This window comes from Ursus maritimus, unplaced genomic scaffold, assembly GCF_017311325.1.
Source record: "Ursus maritimus isolate PB19 unplaced genomic scaffold, ASM1731132v1 scaffold_19, whole genome shotgun sequence".
Classification (NCBI taxonomy): Eukaryota; Metazoa; Chordata; class Mammalia; order Carnivora; family Ursidae; genus Ursus; species Ursus maritimus.
In genome coordinates, this window is record NW_024424341.1 from 53,675,339 (window position 1) to 53,698,844 (window position 23,506).

General features: G+C 41.6%; 1 protein-coding gene across 1 annotated transcript in view; it reads right to left on the reverse strand.

Annotated features, from left to right (window-relative positions):
• The window catches only part of ZNF180 (zinc finger protein 180), a 51,375-nt gene that overhangs the window by 20,746 nt on the left and 7,123 nt on the right, over positions 1–23,506 (reverse strand). Inside the window, exon 3 of the mRNA XM_040634125.1 lies at positions 20,819–20,893. Coding sequence (XP_040490059.1) covers positions 20,819–20,893 — 75 coding nt within the window. The remainder of the gene's footprint in view (positions 1–20,818; positions 20,894–23,506) is intronic.

Consider the following 23,506-nt stretch of genomic DNA (forward strand, 5'->3'; position numbering starts at 1 on the left):
TTTTATATAACATTCAAACGTTAAACCAGGAAACCTAATATTCAACTACATATCCTTCCTTTAGATGATACATACAATGAATATGAGGTCAGTTAAAATTTCCCCCTGAGCATCATGTTTCTCTTAAACTCTTTGTGCTTCCTGGGATGGGCAAAATGATCTTAAGATTGGAACTCCATCTCTACAATGTGGCAGAAATTGATCAAAGCCTATTTCCAAACATGACCCTCTTTATAGCTTTTCCAGACTAATGACCATTTTTTCATCTTTTCCTAACTTGGAATATTTTTCTGTGATTTCGGGTGCAGGGGATTATTTAAATACTTGACTTAATGGGATTAAAATCATGGATTATACTGCATGTTATAGAAAGACAGCCCTGGGCTGTGTGATTGGAAAGCTACTGCCCTCTGCTCCTGACCAGACCATTATTTTCGAATTCAACAACCCTGCGTCTACACTCTCTACTCAGACTTCTACTTTGCAGTGGTTGTGATCTCTGCCTGATCATGTCAGGTGTTATGTGAGCTCCAAATCCTGAGTTGCATATATAGAAGATTCCTCCAGGCATCCCGATGCATCTTCCTAGAGAAACTCTTCTGATTCAAAACTACTAGACCACAGAGAATGGGGCAGAACAGGGATAGAGATAAGACCTGGGAATCATACTTGATGTGGTGGGCATGAGGCCATTAGGGTCCTGTTCTACCAGGAGAGGGAAGTAATTGTTGGCCAAGAGGGAAATAACAGCCTCACACAGGAAATTGTTTTGTTTCTCTGTTAAGCTGAGTAACAGATTTTTATCCTATAGACATGTAGGATCCAAATGTCAGTTGTTGGTCAGACAATGCCATTACGAACTCTTTGTAAAACATTTTAAATGTCTGCATGATATTCCATCACGGATAAGCCAAATTTTCTATCCATTTTGCTAATGTGACATTTCTTTTCTTTTTTTTTTTTAAAGATTTTATTTATTTATTCGACAGAGATAGACAGCCAGCGAGAGAGGGAACACAAGCAGGGGAGTGGAGAGGAAGAAGCAGGCTCCCAGCGGAGGAGCCTGATGGGCTGGATCCCAGAATGCCAGGATCACGCCTGGGCTGAAGGCAGACGCTTAGACTGAGACAACGGTGCCCCAACGTTTTCTTCTCTTTTTTCTTAACCAATTTTTCATTATTTTATTTTGTAGTGATGCTCCGTGGGCATTTATCCTTGCTCAAGAGAAATAGATAAACAAAGGACTCAAGTATATGAGTGGCTCTTGATTATATTGTTAAATTACTTTCTAGGAAGGCTATCTCAACTTGCCTCTCAGCAGCATGAATGGAAGGGTGGTCTATTTAAACCCCGTCTTCTGCTCCCCTCCTGGAACTGTTTTGTACAATTAAAAACAAAAAAAAAACAAAAAACAAAAAAAAACTTTTAATTTAATATCACAAAATGAGATTAAACCTCATTTTCTTTTTTTTAAAGATTTTATTTATTTATTCGACAGAGATAGAGACAGCCAGCAGAGAGGGAACACAAGGAGGAGAGGTGGAAGAAGCAGGCTCAAGCGAGGAGCCTGATGTGGTGGCATCCCAGTAACGCTGGGATCACGCCCCAGCCGCAGACGCTTAACCGCTGCTACCCAGGTGCCCCTAAACCTTATTTTCATACATCTTATCAATGAGCAGTTTTGTGTGGTATGTGTGTGAGGAAGGGGGATAGGTGATATTTTCATTGTAGAAAATTGCGAAAAGCCTTTTGGGTTCATCTCTGAAGCAAAACTTTCGAGTCATCTTTGGTGATCATACAAGCACAGGTTCTGGCCCCACCTGTTGAGGGTCCTCAAAGGGGCTGATTTTGGGGTGCCTGGGGGCTCAGGGACTGACTTGTTTTAGCTCAGCTCGTGATCTCAGGATCGTGAGAGACCCAGCCGCACATCAGGCTCTGCCCTCAGTGCAGTCTGCTCTCTTCTCTCTCCCCGCTGTGCCCTTCCCCATCCTGCTTGCCCGCATCTGCTCTCCAAGATAAAAATAAGATAAATAATAAGATAATAAAAAGAGAGGGAGGCAAATCATGAGACTCTAACTCTAGGAAACAAACGGAGGGTTGCTGAGGGAAGGTGGGTGGGGGATGGGGTAACCAGGTGATGGGCATTAAGGAGGGTCCTGTGATAAAGAACATTGTTATATGCCACCGATGAATCACTAAATCCTATCCCTGAAACTAATAATACACTATATGTTAATCAAAGTGAATTTAAATAAAAAATTTTAAAAATAAATAAATAAGTAAAATCTTTTTTTTTTTTAAGAAGTGGGGACTCATTTTTCTCTCCCGTCTCCCTGGGGTGTTGGTAGAGATGCCCTCACTTACTCTACCCAGTAGATTTTAGACAAAAATTACGGAGCAAGGAGACCTTGAGATGGAAGATTCATTATTAAGTTGCTTTGCGTGGTAAGTTTCAGCATCGCAATTACAGTGGCTCTGGGAGGCATTCAAAATAGCACCGCTGATTTATTTAGATAACACATATAATTTTTAAAATGCCCAGTCTTTTCCCTCCCCAGTAATAAATGGATCTTTTAGGGTAAATTAAATGGTTGTTTTTTTTTTTTTTTTTTTCGGGGAATCGGATTCAAAGGTGCAAACTTAAGTAAAATTACGCCACTGGGGGCCAGCTGGCTGTACTGGAGAGAGAGATGCTATTAACCACATATGCTCCAACCCAGGATGGGAGTAGAGAAACCAATTACCATCTAATTTTTCCAGATGGGTGGTAGATGGGGTACTGTTTTCCATAAGAGGAAGTAAACCCATATTTCAGCAGGTTCTTGCATATCTGGCTGTGTGATACGAGGTCCTCCAACCTTGAACAATGGAGCAGCTGTTAGAAGCAGGGGGAATTAAGGAAACCATTCTGGAAGGAGAAATATCAACTGGAATCCCATTTAGATTTAGCTCCAAGTCCATATTTTAATGTTTCTTTAGAGTGGCATTTGTATTTCTCCCCTTTATAGCTTGTCTCCTGTGAATTCTACATTGCCTTCCCCACTCCCCACCCCCATGTGATGAGACAGGCCATGTTAATTTGAACCTTTTTTCTGCTTTTTGCTTTAACAAGAGCAATAAGGGCTCTCACTGAAGGTGAATTGTCAATAATCCCAACACGTTTTGAAAATCTGTCCCTTCAGTGAAAATATGACCAAATACACCTTAGGTTGCCCATTTATTAATGGCTATCTTCATATGTTTTCTATACTAGCTCGGGCCTATCCAAACCAGAGGCAAGTAATAAAAGGCCAAATCCTGAGTGTGAGAGGCCTGAGCGGGGTATTAGATGCCCCTTCAGTGTGTGATGTGAAAGAGCTTCCAGGTCATCAGTCAGTGAAGGTTCTGTTTCTGGATGGACCTACAATAAGCCTTTTTTATCATTTGTCCAAAACTTTGATGTTAACCAACAGCCCGCAGGAAATTTGGGTAGGATCAACATAAAATATCTTTTGTGAAGACTATTATAAGTCAAGTTCGTGGCCTGTCATGGATCAATGTTTATGTCCCCCAACATCACCACCACCCAAATTATTGGTTGAAATCCTAACCCCAATGTGATGGTATTAGGAGATGGGGGCCTTTGGGCCGTGATTAATTTGTGAGGGTGAATTTGTCATGAATGGGATTAGTGCCCTTATACAAGGGATTCCAGAGACCTCTCTTGTCCTTCTGCCATATGGACACAGCAAGAAAATGGCCGCCTATGAACCAGGAAGGGAGTCCTCATCAGTCACTGAATCTGCTTGTGCTTGCTTGCTTTTTTTTTTTAAGATTTTATTTATTTATTTGACAGAGAGAGAGACAGCCAGTGAGAGAGGAACACAAGCAGGGGAGTGGGAGAGGAGAAGCCGGCTCCCAGTGGAGGAGCCTGATGTGGGGCTCGATCCCAGCACCTGGGATCACGCCCTGAGCTGAAGGCAGACACTTAATGACTGAGCCACCCAGGCCCCCGGTGCTTGCTCTATTCAAGGCTTAAGCCATCCAGTTCACAGTTTTTTGTTATAGCAGCCGAAAGACTACAATAGTGCCTTTCTTAGGCACCTTTGATACTACATCTCGAATGGATCCATATAGACCTACCTTGGCCTAGCGGTTCATGACTAATGGTTTCTCCATGGTCACAGTGTTCCTGCCTGGCTGATAGGAATTCTGCTTGGGTTGGTGGTCCCTTAGCCTCTGTACCAGCACCAAAATGTTCCTGAACATGTTTTTACCTATGATCCACAAGATACTACAAGCCCATTTCTATTTGTCTGCCTTCAACGAAGCTACTCACCAATGAGCCCTTGCTCACCATGCTGCCGCATGATTGCTGGTTGCCTGGGATGAATGTGTAGCCTTTCCCAGTGCTAATACTGCTGATTCCAATTGAGCTCTAGTTTTAACCTAGTCTCCATCTCCTACTTAAACATTTTTATTCTAATGCAGTGTTTTCTGACCAATTTGAACATCTCATGAACACAAATCCACCATTTTAGTTTCATTTCAAGCTAGAAACTTTAGTTTTCCTTTTTTTTAAAAACAACACCTGGACTTGATCCAGGAATAACTAGAGAACAATACCCCACCGCAGTAGTCATCCCCTCTTCCCATTTGGGCAGAGAAGCCAGAACGGGCACTCATACACAGTTGTGAGCTGCACCACACGGGAAGCTGTGGTGACTGGGTGTCCAATTTCTTGGGAGGACACTTGGAATTGGCTGTATTGTATAGAGGCCAAGATGACACATGCTATCAGCAACAACCAAAATCTATCCAAAGATTATGAAAAGAGGTATCAACTCCCTCCACCCCAGAGTAACATAAATACAAAGCAGAGAGTAACACTAGTATCAATGATGGAATCCTCTATAAGATTAGTAGAAACAGTAATATCAGAGAATACAAATAAAAAGCTTCCTTGGGTAGGGTGTATTTCATCAGAAAATATCCTTTGGCTTTTCTCTAGGTCTGGTCCTTTTAAACCTAATCCTGCTTACTAAAATTTCAGCACATTCCACTTACGATCATATCTATGCTATTATTACTATTTTCATTGTATAGTGACAGGTGGTGACTACACTTACGAGCATTGAATTGAATAATGCATAGAATTGTCTAATCAATATGTTGTACCCCTGAAACTAATGTAACATTGAATGTTAATGATACTTCAATTTAAAAAAATAACCAATTCAGGTTACTGGCATGTGCTTTAAGTTTTTCAAAAGTACAGAAAAATCAGCTACGTACACCATTAGAAAGTTCCAGCCTGCCACAGAATATCCCTCCTGTAGGAGTAGATGGTCCTTGTCAGTTCAGAAAGCGAGTAATGGTGGAGAAAAGTGTGGACAAACCAAATATAAAACGAAGGAGGGAGTTTATGGTCAGAAGATTCAGGAACTCGTCTGATCTGCAATGAACCAAAGGCAATGGTATCAACAGTCCAGACCTGCACAAACACTGTCAGAGAATGAACTCATAGAACCTGGGCAAGAGAAAGGAACAATATCCAAGCAAATATCCAAATTGCAAGAACTTGATCCAACATCTAAATTCGAGGAATGCTCCCTAAAGAACTGAGGAAAGATCATGAAGGCTGCATGACCTCAGAATGAACATTCATTCAACAGAACATAAAAAGCTGTTTGCTAAGGAGTCCAGACAGGTGATATTAGTACAGAAAGGTTTATCGATTGCTAACCTATTTCCACCTAAATACCATCCTCAGTGGACACCAATCAATAACACATTGGCTACAAGACAGAAAATCCAACGTTACTGTTTCAACATGAACATCTGCTTGGTAAATGCCAAAATCGACATTTTAAATGGAACAGTACACTATTTTTACAGCAAAATCTATAGTTCATTAATTTAGTTACACCTCAAGCTAATCCAAATAAGGATTAAATCATCCTAAGAATAAAAACTGTCACCAATCTCCCAGTTTTATAGAAACAGTTTGAGAGCTTTTGAATATCTACTGGCAACAACCAAAGTTACTTAATACTAGCTTGCTAATCTGACCCGGTTTTATGATCTCTCCTCCTTTCTCATGCCCAGCATCTGAACCCTTTTACTATGACAAATTTTTCACTAGAAAACAAGCGGGGTTGCCTGGGTGGCACAGCAGTTAAGCCGCCTGCCTTCAGCTCAGGGGTGATCCCGCGCGTTATGGACGAGACCGCATCAGGCTCCTCCACTATGAGCCTCTCTGCTTCTCTCTCCCACTCCCCTGCTTGTGCTCTCTCTCGCTGGCTGTCTCTATCTCTGTCGGATAAATAAATAAAATCTTAAAAAAAAAAAAAAGAAAAAGAAAACAAACGGACATCAGCAGAGATCCCAGACTTGGAAGTGGATGAATGATGTGAAGCTCTGGGTTATCCCTACATGGGGAAGAGAACGAGCATGTTTTTATTTTAAGAGAGATAGCTGTATTGTGTTACATAGGAGGGTCTATCTGCATATTTAAGTCAAAGTATAGAACGTGAAGAAAATGTTGACTTACGGGTTAGGCAAAAGAGAGGGCTATCCTGGAAACTTCCTTTGCCGCTGCTTTGCGAATGAAACACGACAAATGACAAACCTCTCAATTGCATTAGTATGAGTAGAAGGTCAACCCCACCTACAGTACAGACTCCAGGAAATACAAGGGCTAACACTCTGACTTCTCAAACTACCTCACAGCTCAGGTGCAGGCACAGCTTGATCCACCAGACTGAGGCACCTGTCTCAGACTTGGAATCAAAAGAAATCAATGTAGGCTACATTAAGAAAATTCATTAAAAACTTTGAGAACATTAGAACCTGAGAGCTCCAGAGCTAATTCCACAATCGCTTCGTCTAAATCCCTGAACGCTGTTCTTACTGCTTCTTGACAATTCTTGGACCCACACTAATATCCTTTTAATAAACTCCTTCTTGAATCAATTGGCTAGCATTGGCTCATGTGCTTCCCAATTCAGAACCCAGGTTGTACAGTCTGTAAAGAGTAATGCACTATTTACTGATGGGATCCCTTGAGTCTCCTACAGCAAAACAGTCTGGGTGCGAATCTGTCGACAAACTGGAAAACACTGATTTTTTCAAGAAAAAGTTCTAAAGGCATAGGTAGTTTAACTGGCCTTGTTGGTACGTTAAGACATACAGAAGAGATGCTTGATTGAGCACAAAATCCAGTTAGAAATACAAAAGTGTATCTGAAAACAGTATTTAAAAATCTGGATCTCCCCTCTCTTAGCTGAAATCTCTCTAAAAACAAAACAAAACAACTCCCCCAAAAAAACTTAAAAACAAAACAAAACAAAATCCAATAAAATATATTTATCTTTTCAAGCCTAGAAGTAAGCCAAATATCAAACCCCAAAATGAGGTGGGAAGAGTGAAAGCAGTAAAGGCTGAGCAGGAGTGAGAAGACATAGAACAACTATAGTTAACACTGCTATCTATATTTGCAAATTGCTAGGGAGTAAATCTTAAGGGTGCTCATAGCAGGGAAAACAAAAACCCTCTTGGTTCTGTATCTATATGAGATGATGCATGGTAACTGTGATAATCATTTCACAATACTTGTAGGTCAGGTCATGCTCTCCACCTAAACTTAACCAGTGCTGTATGTTAATTTTATCTCAATAACACTGGGGAAATGAAAAATTGGTTCTAGAAGAGTATTTCCTAACATCTAGGTAGTTAAAAACATTTTGGTCACTCTTCATTTATTTCTGACTTTAATGGAGTATGGTGAAAGAAATTTGGCTTGTAAAATCTCTATCAATTCTTCTATGGCAAAGTTCAGCTTCATTTTTGTGAATTTTACATAGACAAAAATTTGTATGCAAGGGACGTATGTCATTATACATATATACACGCCATATGGATGTCATTAAAATCAAGCTATTGATCCCCTTTTTAACCTTAAATTTTAGGTTCAGAAGTTTAATTACATATTTTTGGCATGGTCGCATGCCTTCAACTTATTATTATACAGGGATTTTTGGTGACTAATTTAAATTAAAAGAATATTTTTCCTACAAGGGAAATTATTGAGCAAATGATACATATTAACACTTTTGTTTATTAATTGAATCTATCTTATTTCAATACACTTGGCAATCCTTAATCCCCACTGAGAAACTGATAAAACCTTATGACTTAGTGCACAAAGACAACTCACATATTCAAGCTGGCCAGAAACACACACACACACAAACACACACACACACACCACTTACACACATACTTCAAAAATTTTGCAGTTTTAAAAATTTCACCTTTCAGTGAAATATTTTCAATGTTTACTTTGCAATGAATCACTTCCCAAACTTGAAATATCAGAGCCCTCATTCTTTGCCCACTTGGCTTATAATTCATGTGTACAATAATGGTTCTGCCTCTTAAAGTAAGATTCCACATACTCAGTAAAAATCGTCCTAGCACTGTTGTTGGTTTTATCTATAATCTGGGGAGAAAGAGTATCTAGGTCCCATTGTTAAATTAGGATTTTTCACCATTTTATGTTCTCCCCAAAAGGCAATGATGGAGAACCCATGCTGTTCAGCTACCTCCGCATCCATCAACTGACTAAAGATCTCAGGGTGTATGTGAAGCCAGTTCTGAGCCATCAACAACTGTTCCCCCAGAAATTCAATCACTGTCATGTGTGCTGTACTCTGGCTTACTCCTCAGAGAGATGGCTCCGCTTAGGGTCATCTTATGCGGACAGAATTTTACTGAGGGCAACCACTATCGGATGTCACTTTTGGTTTCTTTCTTCCTCGAGAGAATTCATCTCTCTTCTCTGGTGTCCCATTTCAACTCTCAGCTTACTTGTTATTAACTCTCTAGGATCAGAGGTTTCAGGCCCATGATAATCCATAGGATTAGAATTTATGATTTAGGGGCAAGGAGAGAAAGATGTGTGAACCACATCTTAGAAACCAACAAATAGCTACGAATCTCACCTAAAATCATTCTTGCAAGCTTAATTTAGTTGAGCACTTAGCCATGATAGTGCTCTCCCACTCAGAAGACTCTCACATTAGGAAACATATTCCAGAGGAAAAAAGAAAGACTAACTGGGGCAGGGGGTCCCTTAAAAATAGAGCTCCTTTATACTGCTTTGGAAATATAAAAATATGCCCTTCACACAGACTGCATACTCTCAATCCCTCATATAAAACCCTTTCTGGCCTAAGTTTCCAGTTCCCCGCTCCCAGGGAAATAGTTTCAATGAGGAAAATCCCTGGGAATCCAAAATCCTAAGGAGTGACCTGTTCAAGGTAATCCAAATGGAAATCTCAGAACCCTGAGGGATCTCTTATCTAGCCACCTAGCTCTTCCTAAATGGTCAAAGATGGAAATCTTTGGTTTACTTTTTCTTTTTTTTGACTAATTTTTACTCCTTATATTACTTACTATAGTAAAACAGCACACATTCCAAAAGAGAAGAAACCAGGCATAAACCAAAAATAAATAGATACACCCAGAAACACTTCAATTCTGATCCATACACAAGTATCACAATGGTTCCACAAATTACTGTTCTATACTCTTGGCCTGCACTTTTCCCCCACTTCGTATCATAGCATTTTCCTAATCTTTACAAAATCTTCACATATAATAAAAAAAGCTGAATAAAACAGATTACAAAGTAGCTACTGGAAAAACATGTCATAAAATGATACTGAAACACCGTTTCCAGTCTAGGTTCCAATAACTATAGCAATTTCCCATTCTCAACAAGCCCCACCAGTGTTTGCATTCTCATTTACTCTTTATTGTTAAAAAGGTCTACCTCACTTGCAATCATTCCATAGTAAGTTGACCATTTAATGGTAATTTCCTCAGATTCAGGTCAGAGTGCTTTCTGCAAGGAAAAAGCATCCATTTACTACTTATGGGCAATGTGTCAAAAGGCCAAGTTTGACTTTTTAATAAAAATTATTAGGTAAAACATGTGATTCACTGTTTTTCTTTCTTCTCCAGAACAAACTCTCAGGTACACAATAACAGAAGGTTGACATTTAAAAGAAAGTAAAGAAGAGAATAGAGAGAAAAAGAAAGAAAGAAAGAAAGAAAGAAAGAAAGAAAGAAAAGAAAAAGAAAGAAAAAAAAAGAAAGAAAAGAAAAGAAAAAATGGAGGGAAGGAGAAAGAAATGCAAGAAAAAGGAAAAAAATACTCTGGCTCAAAGATTTCCAAACTAGTTACATTCATAGGGTTTCTCCTCAGTATGAGTTGCCTGATGCCTAATAAGTTTAGAACTAAGAAAGCTTTCCCACACTGATTACACGTAAAGGGCTTTTCTCCAGTATGAGTTCTTTACAACAAGTCGAGCACTCAAGCTGAATGTTTTTCCACACTGATTACATTCATAGGGTTTCTCTCCAGTATGAGTTCTTTGATGTTGAGTAAGGCATGAACTCTGCCTAAGGACTCCCTCACACTGTACTCATAGGGTTTTCTCCAGTAAGTTTCTCGATGTCCACGAACTGCTGCAAAGACTCTCCACAGGTTAATTCAACGCAGTCCAGATGAGCTTCTGATGCAATACGAGTAGAACTGCGTGATGAAGATTTCCACACTCATTATCATATGGGTTTCTCTCCAGTATGAGTTCTCTGATGTGCAACAAGCTGAGAGCTCCAGCCGAAGGATTTTCCACACTGATTACATTCAAAGGGTTTTTCTCCTGTGTGAGTTCTCTGATGGGCAACAAGTTTGTAACTTTGACTGAAGGACTTTCCACATTGATTGCACCTCAGGGTTTCTCTCCAGTATGAATTCTTGATGTGCAATAAGTTTATAGCTCTGGATAAATGATTTCCCACATTGACTGCACTGTAGGGCTTCTCTCCGGTGTGAGTTCTTTGATGGGCAATAAGTTTGTAGCTCTGCCTGAATGACTTTCCACACTGACTGCATTCATAAGGCTTCTCTCCAGTATGAGTTCTCTGATGCACCACAAGAACATAGCTCTGGCTAAAAGATTTCCACACTGGTTACATCTATAAGGTTTCTCTCCAGTATGAGTTCTCTGGTGAGAAACAAGGTGAGAGCTCCGGCTGAAGGATTTCCCACACTCATTACATTCATAAGGTTTCCCCCGTATGAGTTCTCTGATGTGCAACAAGATGAGAGCTCCAGCTAGGATTTCCACACTGATTACATTCAAAGGGTTTCTCTTCAGAATGGCTTCTCATGTTCTGAGCAAGGGATGAACTCTGGGAGGTTTTACTACAGTTATATTGACTCTCTTCAACAGGTATTCTCTCTGTTGTTCATGGGATATACTGTGGTTCAAAACTTGCCCACATTCCTTAAAATCTAAGGATCTTCCTCTTGCGTGCATTTTCTGATGTATATTTAGGGGTACATCATGGCTAAAAAGATTGAATACTGTCACTGAATCCATAGGATTTATCTCCTGTTTGAGTTCTTGTAAACTGAATAAGGTGAATGTTTTGGTGAGGGTTTCCATGTTCATTATTCTCACAGAGTTTTTCACTGTCATTAATCATCTCATGAGTGTTTACGATAGAATTATAATGCAATTTTTTAACATGTGAGGCATGTTTATGAAAATGGTTTCTTATGGGTATCATCTGGGGTGAAAGAAGACTGGAATCCAGACCACTCTTCTCTTCAAGTTCATCACTTTTATAGACTGTCTCATAAGTAACCGCTTCCTGTGAGTAAATGCCATTTCCTTCAAAAGTCTCTCTTGTTTTCCTGTTGCTTTTCCAACTGGTCCTTAAATCCTGAACTTCTTCACACAAGATAACCAAGGATCATCTCTTGTCAACCTTTCTAACTTCACTGCATGGGATGGTTCATCATCAAAATGTTCTGCTTTGATGTTGATTCTCTCCTTCCAAGTGCCTGCCAAGTCTAGAAGAAAGCAAAATAAAACATCCTAGCCAAACGATGTTAGAGTTGGAATACTGGGGGAAAAGCTAACAAACAGATATGCAAAACATATATGGATTTGTTTTCAGCTATGGTCCCATAACCTGGATTAAGAAAACAGAAGGGTGGGATGGAACAGTAAGCAGAGAAGTACCAGAGCCCAACAATAACATGGTATTAAAATTCAGTGTTTCTAAATAAAAGACTTTAGATGCCGAATATCTTCATATTCCAAAATTAGGTCACCTGTACAAAATCTACAGAATAACAAAACAACTTGTAAATCTTAGCAAAAGAACCAGAGTCCTTTCTACCCTCTTTAGTGCTAGACACATGTTCACTGAAATAGAGAACAGTATGTACATTTCTAGGAATTTCTGGAGGCGTGTCAGTAAGACATGGGCAGACTACTTGGTGAACCAAGACAAAGAATGAGGGCACTGGTATCCGTTCCCCTAAATGCCTTAGGGGCTATTATGCCCGATGGATTCCTGTGGTTGCAAGTGAGAAAGAATGGGGATTAGCTTAGAAGCAGAGGCCAGTCTACTAGGTCAAGCACAGAGAGTACACCTGGAAAGAGTGGCAACGTATACAGTCCACTAGGAGTGGGAGATGGAGAAATGTAGCATGCCCTATGGGGATTTTGAAATTAACCTTCAATACCTGTAATGATTTCTAAGTGTGTGTTTCTCACCTGGATATATATGTTAGGAAATGTTTATACTCATCCTCTTGCTCCCCAAGGAGACTACATCTGGTTTGAGAAGCTCGTAGGGACCAATATAGACTTAGGGTGTTTGGGCTGAGACCAAAGAAAATCACTGCAGAATTTGGTCCCTGTCTTTGGCCTTTAGGAACTATGAAGACTGCACAAGCTCAAACCCAAGAATCTGTGCCTTTGATACCCTACAAATTAAAATTAAATCTTCATTGGGGAAAAAGCACACACGAATCTATGTGTGGTCAAAATCATTCTGACCTCTGAACTCCATAGCTCGTAACCAACTGGAATCATTTCAATAGACAAACTTCATTCATTCTTACCCCAAGAGACCAGGTCCCTGTGGTTCTCTAGGATCGCATCTCTGTCCAGGGTCCTCTGACCAGGGTTCAAAGTGCCTTCTTCCTTCTGAGTGAAGTCCACAGTCACAATTTTGAAGTTCACCCTTCCTAAAATAGGACACACATTCCCGCTTAGCTGGGCATCATTTTCTTCCAATGTTCACAAAGGAGGAAAAGTTCGACAAACGGAAGAAGGAAAACTTGATGGCCTGGAAACTGTCCTCACTGTCCGAGATTCTAGGCAAGGTGTACAGGTCCCTTTTATATAAGCCCCTTTGGGTTTTGGATGCTGGACCTGTTTATACAACCCCAAAGAGAAACACTGGGTCAGAACAGATATAAATTGTTTGCTCTCTTGTTCACCTTGAAGAAAATGTTTATTCTGATTTTTACACTGGTGAATCTAATCCCACTTAGGAATTCCCTCCAAATTCCCAAGAAGCTAAAAAAACAGGGTCGGCATACTTTTCTGTCAAAGGTCAGAGAGTCAATATTTCAGGCTTTGCAAGCCATTCAGTCTCTATCACAACTACTCAGCTCTCCTGCAACAAGAAAGCAGGCACAGAAAATGTATAAACAAATGAGTGTGGCTATGTTACAATAAAGTTTTATTTACAAAAGCAGGTGGTGGGTTAGATTTGGCCCATAGGCTTTACTTTACTGATGCGTGAGATAGAAGATGAAATGTAGGCCTTAATGAAAGACAGTACGTATAGGTTAAGAACACTGGATTTGGAAAGAGATGGGTTTTCTCACCTATTAAGAGCAAAGGTTGGGGCACTGCGTGGTTCAGTCGGTAAAGTGTCTGCTTTCAGCTCAGGTCATAATCCCAGGGTCCTGGGATGGAGTCCCATGTGGGGCCTACTGCTCAGTGGGGAATCTCCCTCTCCCTCTGCCCCTCTACCCACCCCTGGCTCATGCTCTAATAAATTTTTTTAAATCTTAAAAAAAAAGGTCTGAATTTTAAAAATATGTTCAATGTGACCATCTGTCTTCTAAGGTGAGTTTATCTCAATTCTATTTCTTAGGCTTAATTATACCCAACTCAATGGGTTGTTTGGTGAATTAACTGTCAATATATGAAAAGCTATTAGCAACTCACTTAACAAAAAGCCAAAGGCTGGCAAATGGGATAGATGGGTGATGGCTATCAAGGAAGGCACTTGTTATGATAAACACCTGGTGTTGTATGTAAGTGAGGAATCACTGAATTCTATTCCAGAAACCAATATTGCACTGTATATTAACTACCTAAAGCTTAAATGAAAAAAATTCTAAGCAAAGATTATTAGATTTGAGAACTCTGAAAAATTAATTGACAGCCAATTGACCTTTATCTTGAACTCTCAGTCTTGAGAGGACAGTTCTATTTGTCCACACTCAGAGCTACACTGTAGAGCCTTAGGAGACGCACTGTTGTTACTGTCATGTAGAGGGTCTCCTGACTGCCTCCCTAAGATAGAAAGGACCGATTTCCAAGACTACTGGGCAGGCATTTTGATCCAATAAAGTGCTGCGTGTGATCTGTCCTTATCCAAAGGCAGCCAAAGCCGGGAATGTTATGCCACTTGTCACTAAAGGCTTTTAAGTAGACCTAGTGTTCCTGAGCTGTGTTCACTGAACGGACAAAGTCCTTGAATCCCAGGTAACTCCTGCAAAATACTGCTGTACCTGCATTTTTCTAGTTGGGACCCATGCATTTCACTGAAACCTCAAGTTTCCGATTAGCCCAAACGGGATTCAGAAATATCATTTGCATACTGCCACCTATGTTGAACGTGGATCTGCATGTTCATACTTTTCCAAGCTCCAATGCAAACTCTCAAGCTCCAGTCCATATTTCCTTTTAATAAACACTCCCCTTCACTGTTTAACACAGGTCCCTTTATTTTTTTTTTTTTAAGATTTTATTTATTTATGTGACAGAGAGACAGCCAGCGAGAGAGGGAACACAGCAGGGGAGTGGGAGAGGAAGAAGCAGGCTCATAGCGAGGAGCCTGATGTGGGATCTGATCCCGGCACGCGGGATCACGCCCTGAGCTGAAGGCAGACGCTAACGACTGGCGTACCCAGGCCCAACACAGGTCCCTTTAATATCAAGCTGTTCAGGGGCACCTGGGGGCTCAGTCAGTTAAGTGTCTGACTTCAGCTCTGGTCATGATCTCAGGGTCCTGGGTTCGGGTCTCGCATTGGGCTACCTGCTCAGCAGGAGTCTGCTTGTCCCTCCTCCCTTCCTCCACTTGTCCTCACTCTCTCTCAAATAAATAAATAAAACCTTTAAAAAAATCACCCAAAATTCTCAACAAGATCCTTGCTAATAGAATCCAACAGTACATTAAAAGGATTATCCATCATGACCAAGTGGGATTCATCCCTGGGATGCAAGGGTGGTTCAACATTCGCAAATCTATCAGTGTGATAGATTTTATCAACAGGAAAAAGCCAAAAATCGTATGATCCTCTCAATAGATGCAGAAAAAGCATTTGACAAAATACAGCATCCTTTCCTGATTAAAACCCTTCAGAGTATAGGGATAGAGGGTACATTCCTCAATCTCATAAAAACCATCTATGTAAAGCCTACAGCAAATATCATTCTCAATGGGGAAAAGCTGGAAGCCTTTCCCTTAAGAACAGGAATATGACAAGGATGCCCTGTCTCACCATTATTATTCAACACAGTACTAGAAGTCCTTGCAACAGCAATCAGACAACAAAAAGGGATAAAAGGTATCCAAATCAGCAAAGAAGTCAAACCGTCTCTCTTCGCAGATGACATGATACTCCATATGGAAAACCCAAAAGAATCCACTCCCAAACTACTAGAAGTTATAGAGCAATTCAGTAATGTGGCGGGATACAAAATCAATGCTCAGAAATCAGTTGCATTTCTATACACGAACAATGAGACTGAAGAAAGAGAAATTAGGGAATCATCCCATTTACAATAGCACCAAAAACCATACGTTATCTTGGAATTAACTTAACCAGAGACGTAAAGGATCTATATTCTAGAAACTACAAATCACTCTTGAAAGACATTGAAGAAGGCACAAAAAGATGGAAAAATATTCCATGCTCATGGATCGGAAGAATGAACATAGTTAAAATGTCCACGCTACCCAGAGCAATTTACACTTTCAATGCTATCCCGATCAAAATACCAATGACATTTTTCAAAGAGCTCGAACAAACAGCCCTTAAATTTGTGTGGAACCAGAAAAGGCCCCGAATCGCCAAGGAATTGTTGAAAAGGAAAAACAAAGCTGGGGGCATCACAATGCTGGATTTCAAGCTGTACTACAAAGCTGTGATCACAAAGACAGCATGGTACTGGTATAAAAACAGACACATAGACCAATGGAACCGAACAGAGACTCCAGAAATGGACCCTCAGCTCTTTGGGCAACTAATCTTTGACAAAGCGGGAAAAAACATCCAGTGGAAAAAAGACAGTCTCTTCAATAAATGGTGCTGGGAAAATTGGTCAGCTACATGCAAAAGAATGAAACTTGACCACTCTCTCACACCATACACAACGATAAACTCTAAATGGATGAAAGACCTCGATGTGAGACAGGAATCTATCAAAATCCTAGGAGAGCATAGGCAGCAACCTCTACGACATCGGCCACAGCAACCTTTCTCATGACACGTCTCCAAAGGCAAGAGAAACAAAAGATAAAATGAACTTGTGGGACTTCATCAAGATAAAAATCTTCTGCACAGCCAAGGAAACAGTCCAAAAAACTAAGAGGCAGCCCACAGAATGGGAGAATATATTTGCAAATGATACTACAGATAAAAGACTGGTATCCAAGATCTACAAAGAACTTCTCAAACTCAATACGAGAGAAACAAATAAACAAATCATAAAATGGGCAGAAGATATGAATAGACACTTTTCCAATGAAGACATACAAATGGCTAACAGGCACATGAAAAAATGTTCAAAATCATTAGCCATCAGGGAAATTCAAATCAAAACCACACTAAGATACCACCTTACGCCACTTAGAATGGCAAAAAATTGACAAGGCAAGAAACAACAATTGTTGGAGAGGATGTGGAGAAAGGGGATCCATCCTACATTGTTGGTGGGAATGAAAGTTGGTACAGTCACTCTGGAAAACAGTGTGGAGGTCCCTTAAAAAGTTAAAAATGGAGCTACCCTATGATCCAGCCATTGCACTACTGGGTATTTACCCCAAAGATACAGACATAGTGAAGAGAAGAGCCATATGCACCCCAATGTTCATAGCAGCATTGTCCACAATAGCTAAATCGTGTAAGGAGCCGAGATGCCCTTCAACAGATGACTGGATTAAGAAGTTGTGGTCCTTATATACAATGGAATATTACTCAGCTATCAGAAAGAACGAGTTCTCAACATTTGCTGCAACATGGATGGCACTGGAGGAGATAATGCTAAGTGAAATAAGTCAAGCAGAGAAAGACAATTATCATATGGTTTCTCTCATCTATGGAACATAAGAACTAGGAAGATCGGTAGGGGAAGAAAGGGATAAAGAAAGGGGGAGTAATCAGAAGGGGGAATGAAGCATGAGAGACTATGGACTATGAGAAACAAACTGAGGGCCTGGGGGGGGGAATGGGATAGGCTGGTGATGGGTAGTAAGGAAGGCACGTATTGCATGGTGCACTGGGTGTTATATGCAACTAATGAATCATCAAACTTTACATCAAAAACCAGGGATGTACTGTATGGTGACTAACATAACATAATAAAAATATATTATTATTTAAAAAAAAAAGGAAAAAAATCAAGCTTATTCAAATGTCAAATAAATAATACCAAACTAGATTAGCACCCCTCCCTCCGACTCCACCCCCAGCTATATGTTCCAAAAGTTCCACGGATTTCTATCATAAGACTCACCACACTTTCTGTTCATTTGCATAGTGGTCATCTTTGTCACTGGGCCGCAATCCATGAGGGCAGGGGTAAGGTAGTGATAGCTTGTAACTGTAACTCCAGTGCTTAGCATAGCGTTGTGTACGGTAGTTACGAAATACGTATTTGGCAAATGATTTCAATGAGTGAATCCATAGGATCAACAGACTTCGTATTATATCAAAATAATCTGACTTTTGGTCAGAATTCTAAGTCCTCTCTCTCACCTGAATCTCACAGGCCTATCACACACCCATTTGAAAAGTCCCTTCAATGTGTGGATACTGGTTTTTCTCGACTTTCATCTCCACTTACTCTATCCTTCTTTTCACCTGTGCCAAACTCCTCATTCCTCAAAATTCCTTCCCAAGCCCTTCAACTGTGTCCTTGGGCGCTCTACTTCTAAATAACGAAATCCTACAGCTTCAACATCATCACCAAATGTTCCCTCTATATCCCCGTGTTCGTGGAAACCTACATTTCCCCCAATGACCCCCTCCTCTGTAGGCCCCGCAGGCTCACGGTCACTCAGCATCAAAGGTGGAAGGTGTGTGTCCTCCCAGTTACACTAAAACTCACACTGTTTACCTTACTCCTTGGACCTCTGTCCTACCAACCACCTGAACACTAACCCCCATCCCCTGAAAAACTATAATACCTCGGATTTATCCTCTACCTCAAGAACTTGTATTATCTCATCTTGCACTGTCTCTAGCATCCATTTGTAGAGTTCTCTGATAATAATACAAAACTAATTGACTTTATTTTTTAAAGATTTATTTATTTATTTTAGAGGGGAGGGGCAGAGGGAGAGGGAGATAGAATTTTTTTTTTTTTAAGATTTTATTTATTTATTTGACAGAGATGGAGACAGCCAGCGAGAGAGGGAACACAAGCAGGGGGAGTGGGAGAGGAAGAAGCAGGCTCATAGCGGAGGAGCCTGATGTGGGGCTCGATCCCATAACGCCGGGATCACGCCCTGAGCCGAAGGCAGACGCTTAACCGCTGTGCCACCCAGGCGCCCCTAGGGAGATAGAATTTTAAGCAGACTCCATGCTGAACACAGAACCCAACGCGGGGCTCGATCTCATGACCCTGAGATCAGGAACTAAAGCCAAGAGTCAGACACTTAACTGAGTGCCCCACCCAGGTGTGCCCCTAAAACTAACTGACTTTAATGAGGCACTTTCTGTGTGTTCTCAGGCTGAGAGCTAAGCACGTTGCATGAACTATCATTCAATTGAATTCTCACAAGGTCCCTGAGAGAAAATACTAGTAGCAGCACCTTTTTTTCAGGTGAACAGCTAGAAGCATAGAGAATTAACACATATGTCTGAAGTCAGTGGCTGGGATGGATACTCAACTTTGCCTAACGTGTTCTCAGCCATCAACGCCTAGTTCTAGCCCAGCTCCCAGCCCCTAGAATTGCTCCTCAGTACCCTACTCTTAGGGTGAGACCCCTGACCTTGAAATCACCATAAAGTACTCCACCTCTCAAGTCACACAGGCAGAACTCTCTGATTACGACACCAGACTGCTCTCCCTTACTCTTTCCATTCTTTGACGGTTTAGGGACATTACTGAATTCAAGTATCTACTATTACTAACCACTGGTCTATATTCTTTTCTGTCCCATTTAATGCCCCTTTTATCTTTTCCATCTTAATTTTTCCAATTAGAGAAATTGGATCGTTCATTATTTTTTTTTAAGATTTTTATTTATTTATTCGACAGAGGTAGAGACAGCCAGCGAGAGAGGGAACACAAGCAGGGGGAGTGGGAGAGGAAGCAGCAGGCTCACAGCAGAGGAGCCTGATGTGGGGCTCGATCCCATAACGCCAGGATCACGCCCTGAGCCGAAGGCAGACGCTTAACCGCTGTGCCACCCAGGCGCCCCTGGATCGTTCATTATAATCTTTCTATTTGATCTTTAAGAAATCCTCTTTCAAACAGTACCTTGCCCTATGGGCTTTCACTGAATGTACCTGGCTATAGGAACAAATCTGAATGCCAATCTATGTATGATCTACAGAAAGGTTCCGGAATACCATTGGGAAAGAAAACTCACAAGAGCAGCTGGGTAGAGTACTATCAGTGGTCAGTAGTCACTATCTCAGAATGATCCTTTTTTTTTTTTTAAAGATTTTATTTATTTGACAGAGATAGAGACAGCCAGCGAGAGAGGGAACACAAGCAGGGGGAGTGGGAGAGGAAGAAGCAGGCTCATAGTGGAAGAGCTTGATGTAGGGCTTGATCTCATAACGCCGGGATCACGTCCTGAGCCGAAGGCAGACGCTTAACCGCTGTGCCACCCAGGCGCCCCAGAATGATCCTTTTGGACTAACCAGCAACCCTGTTATACCTACTGGGGCTGCCTATCTCTCAAAATCCAACAGTATTGTTTTCAGCCTTCTCTACCCATGTCAAGTACCTCTCCATTCCAATTCCCAGCCCCATGCCCAACAGATAGCCACCGGATTGCTCCCAAAGAAGAATCCAAGCATTCCAAGAATTCCCTCACCCTCCTTCTTCCTGTACGGGTCCTCCCTCCTCTGCAGAGCCAACATGTTCACATGAAAGAAGTCCTCGGCACTAATCAAGGACTCTGCTTTGTCGTTTTAACTCCTCTCCTAATTAACTTCTTTTTCTCCACTTACTTCTTTCTGCAACCACTGAAATACAGTCAAAGCTTTTCAATCCTTTAAAGGGGGGGAAAAAAGCCCTCAGCCTCAAACCTCTTTACAGCTATCACTCTCTTCAATCCGTGACATGAGAACTAATTAAGTTTTTGTAAAAGTTGTCCACCTGTACCTCCGTCTCCTCTCTTTCTGCTCACCTCCCAGCTCACTTCAACCTGGTCCCTGCCACCAACCAACCATGTACAAGCCCTAATGTTAGAGAGGCCAACTCACCTGAGACGGAAGGGCCAGTGACCCAGCATCTTCTCTCTCGACCTTGATGATAATCTCTTGAGGAAGGAGAGAGTCCTGAGAAAGCAAAACAGATGAGCAAAAGGAAAATAACCAGGAAGCTAGGTCGTGGCTCAAAATTCCCACTGTGAGTAGGCCCGGATTTGAAAAACCACCTGTTTTAACACATCCCACCTACAAAACTTGTTCCCTCCCATTGGTAAGCTCAAGCTAGCCACGTGGAGTGACAGGGGGCATCTGGAGGGGCTACGAGGCACCGGACGTGGGCATGAGGTCTTTGTGGATCTTCTAGGCCGGCCCGGCTCCCAGCTATACGGAGCTGAGTGACTCCAGACACTATGTGGGTGAAAAGAACTGTACAACCATGTTGTCGGAATTACTGGATCACAGAATTATAAGCAAATAAAACAGGAATACAGCACGACCAAAGAATCATTAAGAAAAAGGTCCAAAAATTAACTTCATAAAACATTTGGCAAAAAGCACCACACACGACAAAGGCACCATCCGTAAGAATCCATACTATAAGGCTTGGTCTAAATCAGTTAAAAAGGTGCCTTTAATGGCAAGGGACAGAAAAAAATGCACATGCAACTCACCTATGAAGAAATAAAATGGCCAATGAATACACCAAAAGATGCTCGCCTCTTTAAATCAGATAATATCGAATCTCTATTTCTGTAACTACTTCTCTGTATATATTAGAGGCTATAAATTCACGTCTCCAATTACAATTCAACAACACAGTTGATTCTAGCCTTCCTGCTCTCCATTTGTGTACCTTATCCAGCTCCCATTATCCTCTTTATATTTATTTAGTCACTCAGACTGCTCTCTGCAACCCAAATCCCGACCGCGTGGACTGTTTCTTCTGCCCGTTGCTAAGGACTCCCACCCTGGTGGCCCACCAGTCAAGAGCATCATACCCCCTCAATGGAGGTTTACATTGCTACAACCTCCCTGCAGTGCTGCACCCACATGCCCGAGCTCTCGCTCTCTCTCTGCCTCCCCCGCCTCCCCTCCTCTGTGCGCTGCAGCTGCCTCATCGTAAAGAAGGCCCAAGGAGAAAGCTCAGCGGACAAGCTGCCTGCATGACTGCCCAGCGCAAACAGCAGGATGGTTAAAGTGCTTTGCAGTGGCCGCGTGGGCATTACCAAAGAGCTCCGGGTGCCAAAGAACAGGAATGAAGAAACCAAACTCAAAGGCCAAAATAACAACTTCAAAATTTCAAAACAGATGGTCCAAGGGAGCCAAGAAGTTTTGACTCCTGTATCACGGAAACTCAGCTGCGGAGAGAAATCACATTCCTGATGTGCGACAATGCCAAACAAGTCTTCCCTCGCTGCAAAAGTGGTTGATATTTATTTTATTTATATGAGAGAGAAAGAGAGCATGAGGGGGTGGGTTGGGAGGAGCAGAGGGAGAAGCAGACTCCCACTGAGCAGGGAGCCCGATGTGGGGCTCAATCCGAAAACCCTGAGATCATGACCCGAACCAAAGTCAAGAGTCAGACACCTAACTGACTGAGCCACCCTAGGTCCCCAATTACCTAAACATTTTTGGAGAGAGGAGTAATATGTCTCTTTCAGCAATGCAGAGATTAATGATAATAACATTTAGTAAACTTGTTTAAGTCCATGAAGTTCACCAGAGATGATCCAAGCACCAACTGCCTGATCCAAACTCCACCCCTTTCCTCTACCCCACCGCTCGAAGTCTCATCATGTAGGCCCTCTCTTCCAGGAAGCGTTCCCGGACAGCACAAAGTCTCATCTCTTCTTCCCTTAGGATTTCTTAGCTGTTTTTATCGGATCTTTACTGTAACAACAAAATCACTCTCCTTGTATTATTTGCTTCCATTTCTACGCCTCTTCCCTGGGTCACGAGCTCGGTGCTGTAAAGAATTGTGTATTTTTCATCTTTGTATTCTCAGTACTGAGTAGGTGCACAATGTGAGTTGCCTGAATTTGACAGGGTTAGACACACAGCAGGGTTTGGGGTATATGAATGAAATTAAAAGCCTTTCCCCCCCCCCACTATTAACAATTTATTTAGTTATTTTACAGCTTTACTGAGGTACGCTTGATGAAAACTATCTACTTAAGGTGAACAACGTGACATGTTTTAGATATGTGGACACTATGAAATGAGTATCACAAGCTAGTTAACATGTCCAGCACATCACACAGTCATGATTTTTTTGGATGATGAGAACACTTAAGAGCAACTCTGCATGTTGACACTGATAGGGGACAGGTGAGGCTCTGCCACCCGCGTGGCAGGGTTTTGGTCTCAGTCCCCGAAGGCAGGCACGGCCTTCCCTGGCCCAGCTACTTCCAATGTGTAAGTCATTGAAATCTCCCAGGTGACGTCCAACACGCTGGCTCACTGGACTGACAACCCTCACTGAGCACCAAGACTTGGGCTCCCCTGATTTCTCTCCCCGCCGGGGCTGTAACTGAGAGCCATCAGCCCAAACAAAGTACTGGTGCATCTTCTGATAATGACTAAAATTTACTAGAGGACATTCAGAGCTGAGAAGTGTGCTAGCCAGCTTCCAAGATGGCCCCTAATGATCCCGACCCTCCTGGCATTCACACCCTATGTAGTCCTTGCCCACAGGTACCAGGCTGAGTCTATGTGACTAGCAGATTACAGAAGAGGTGATGC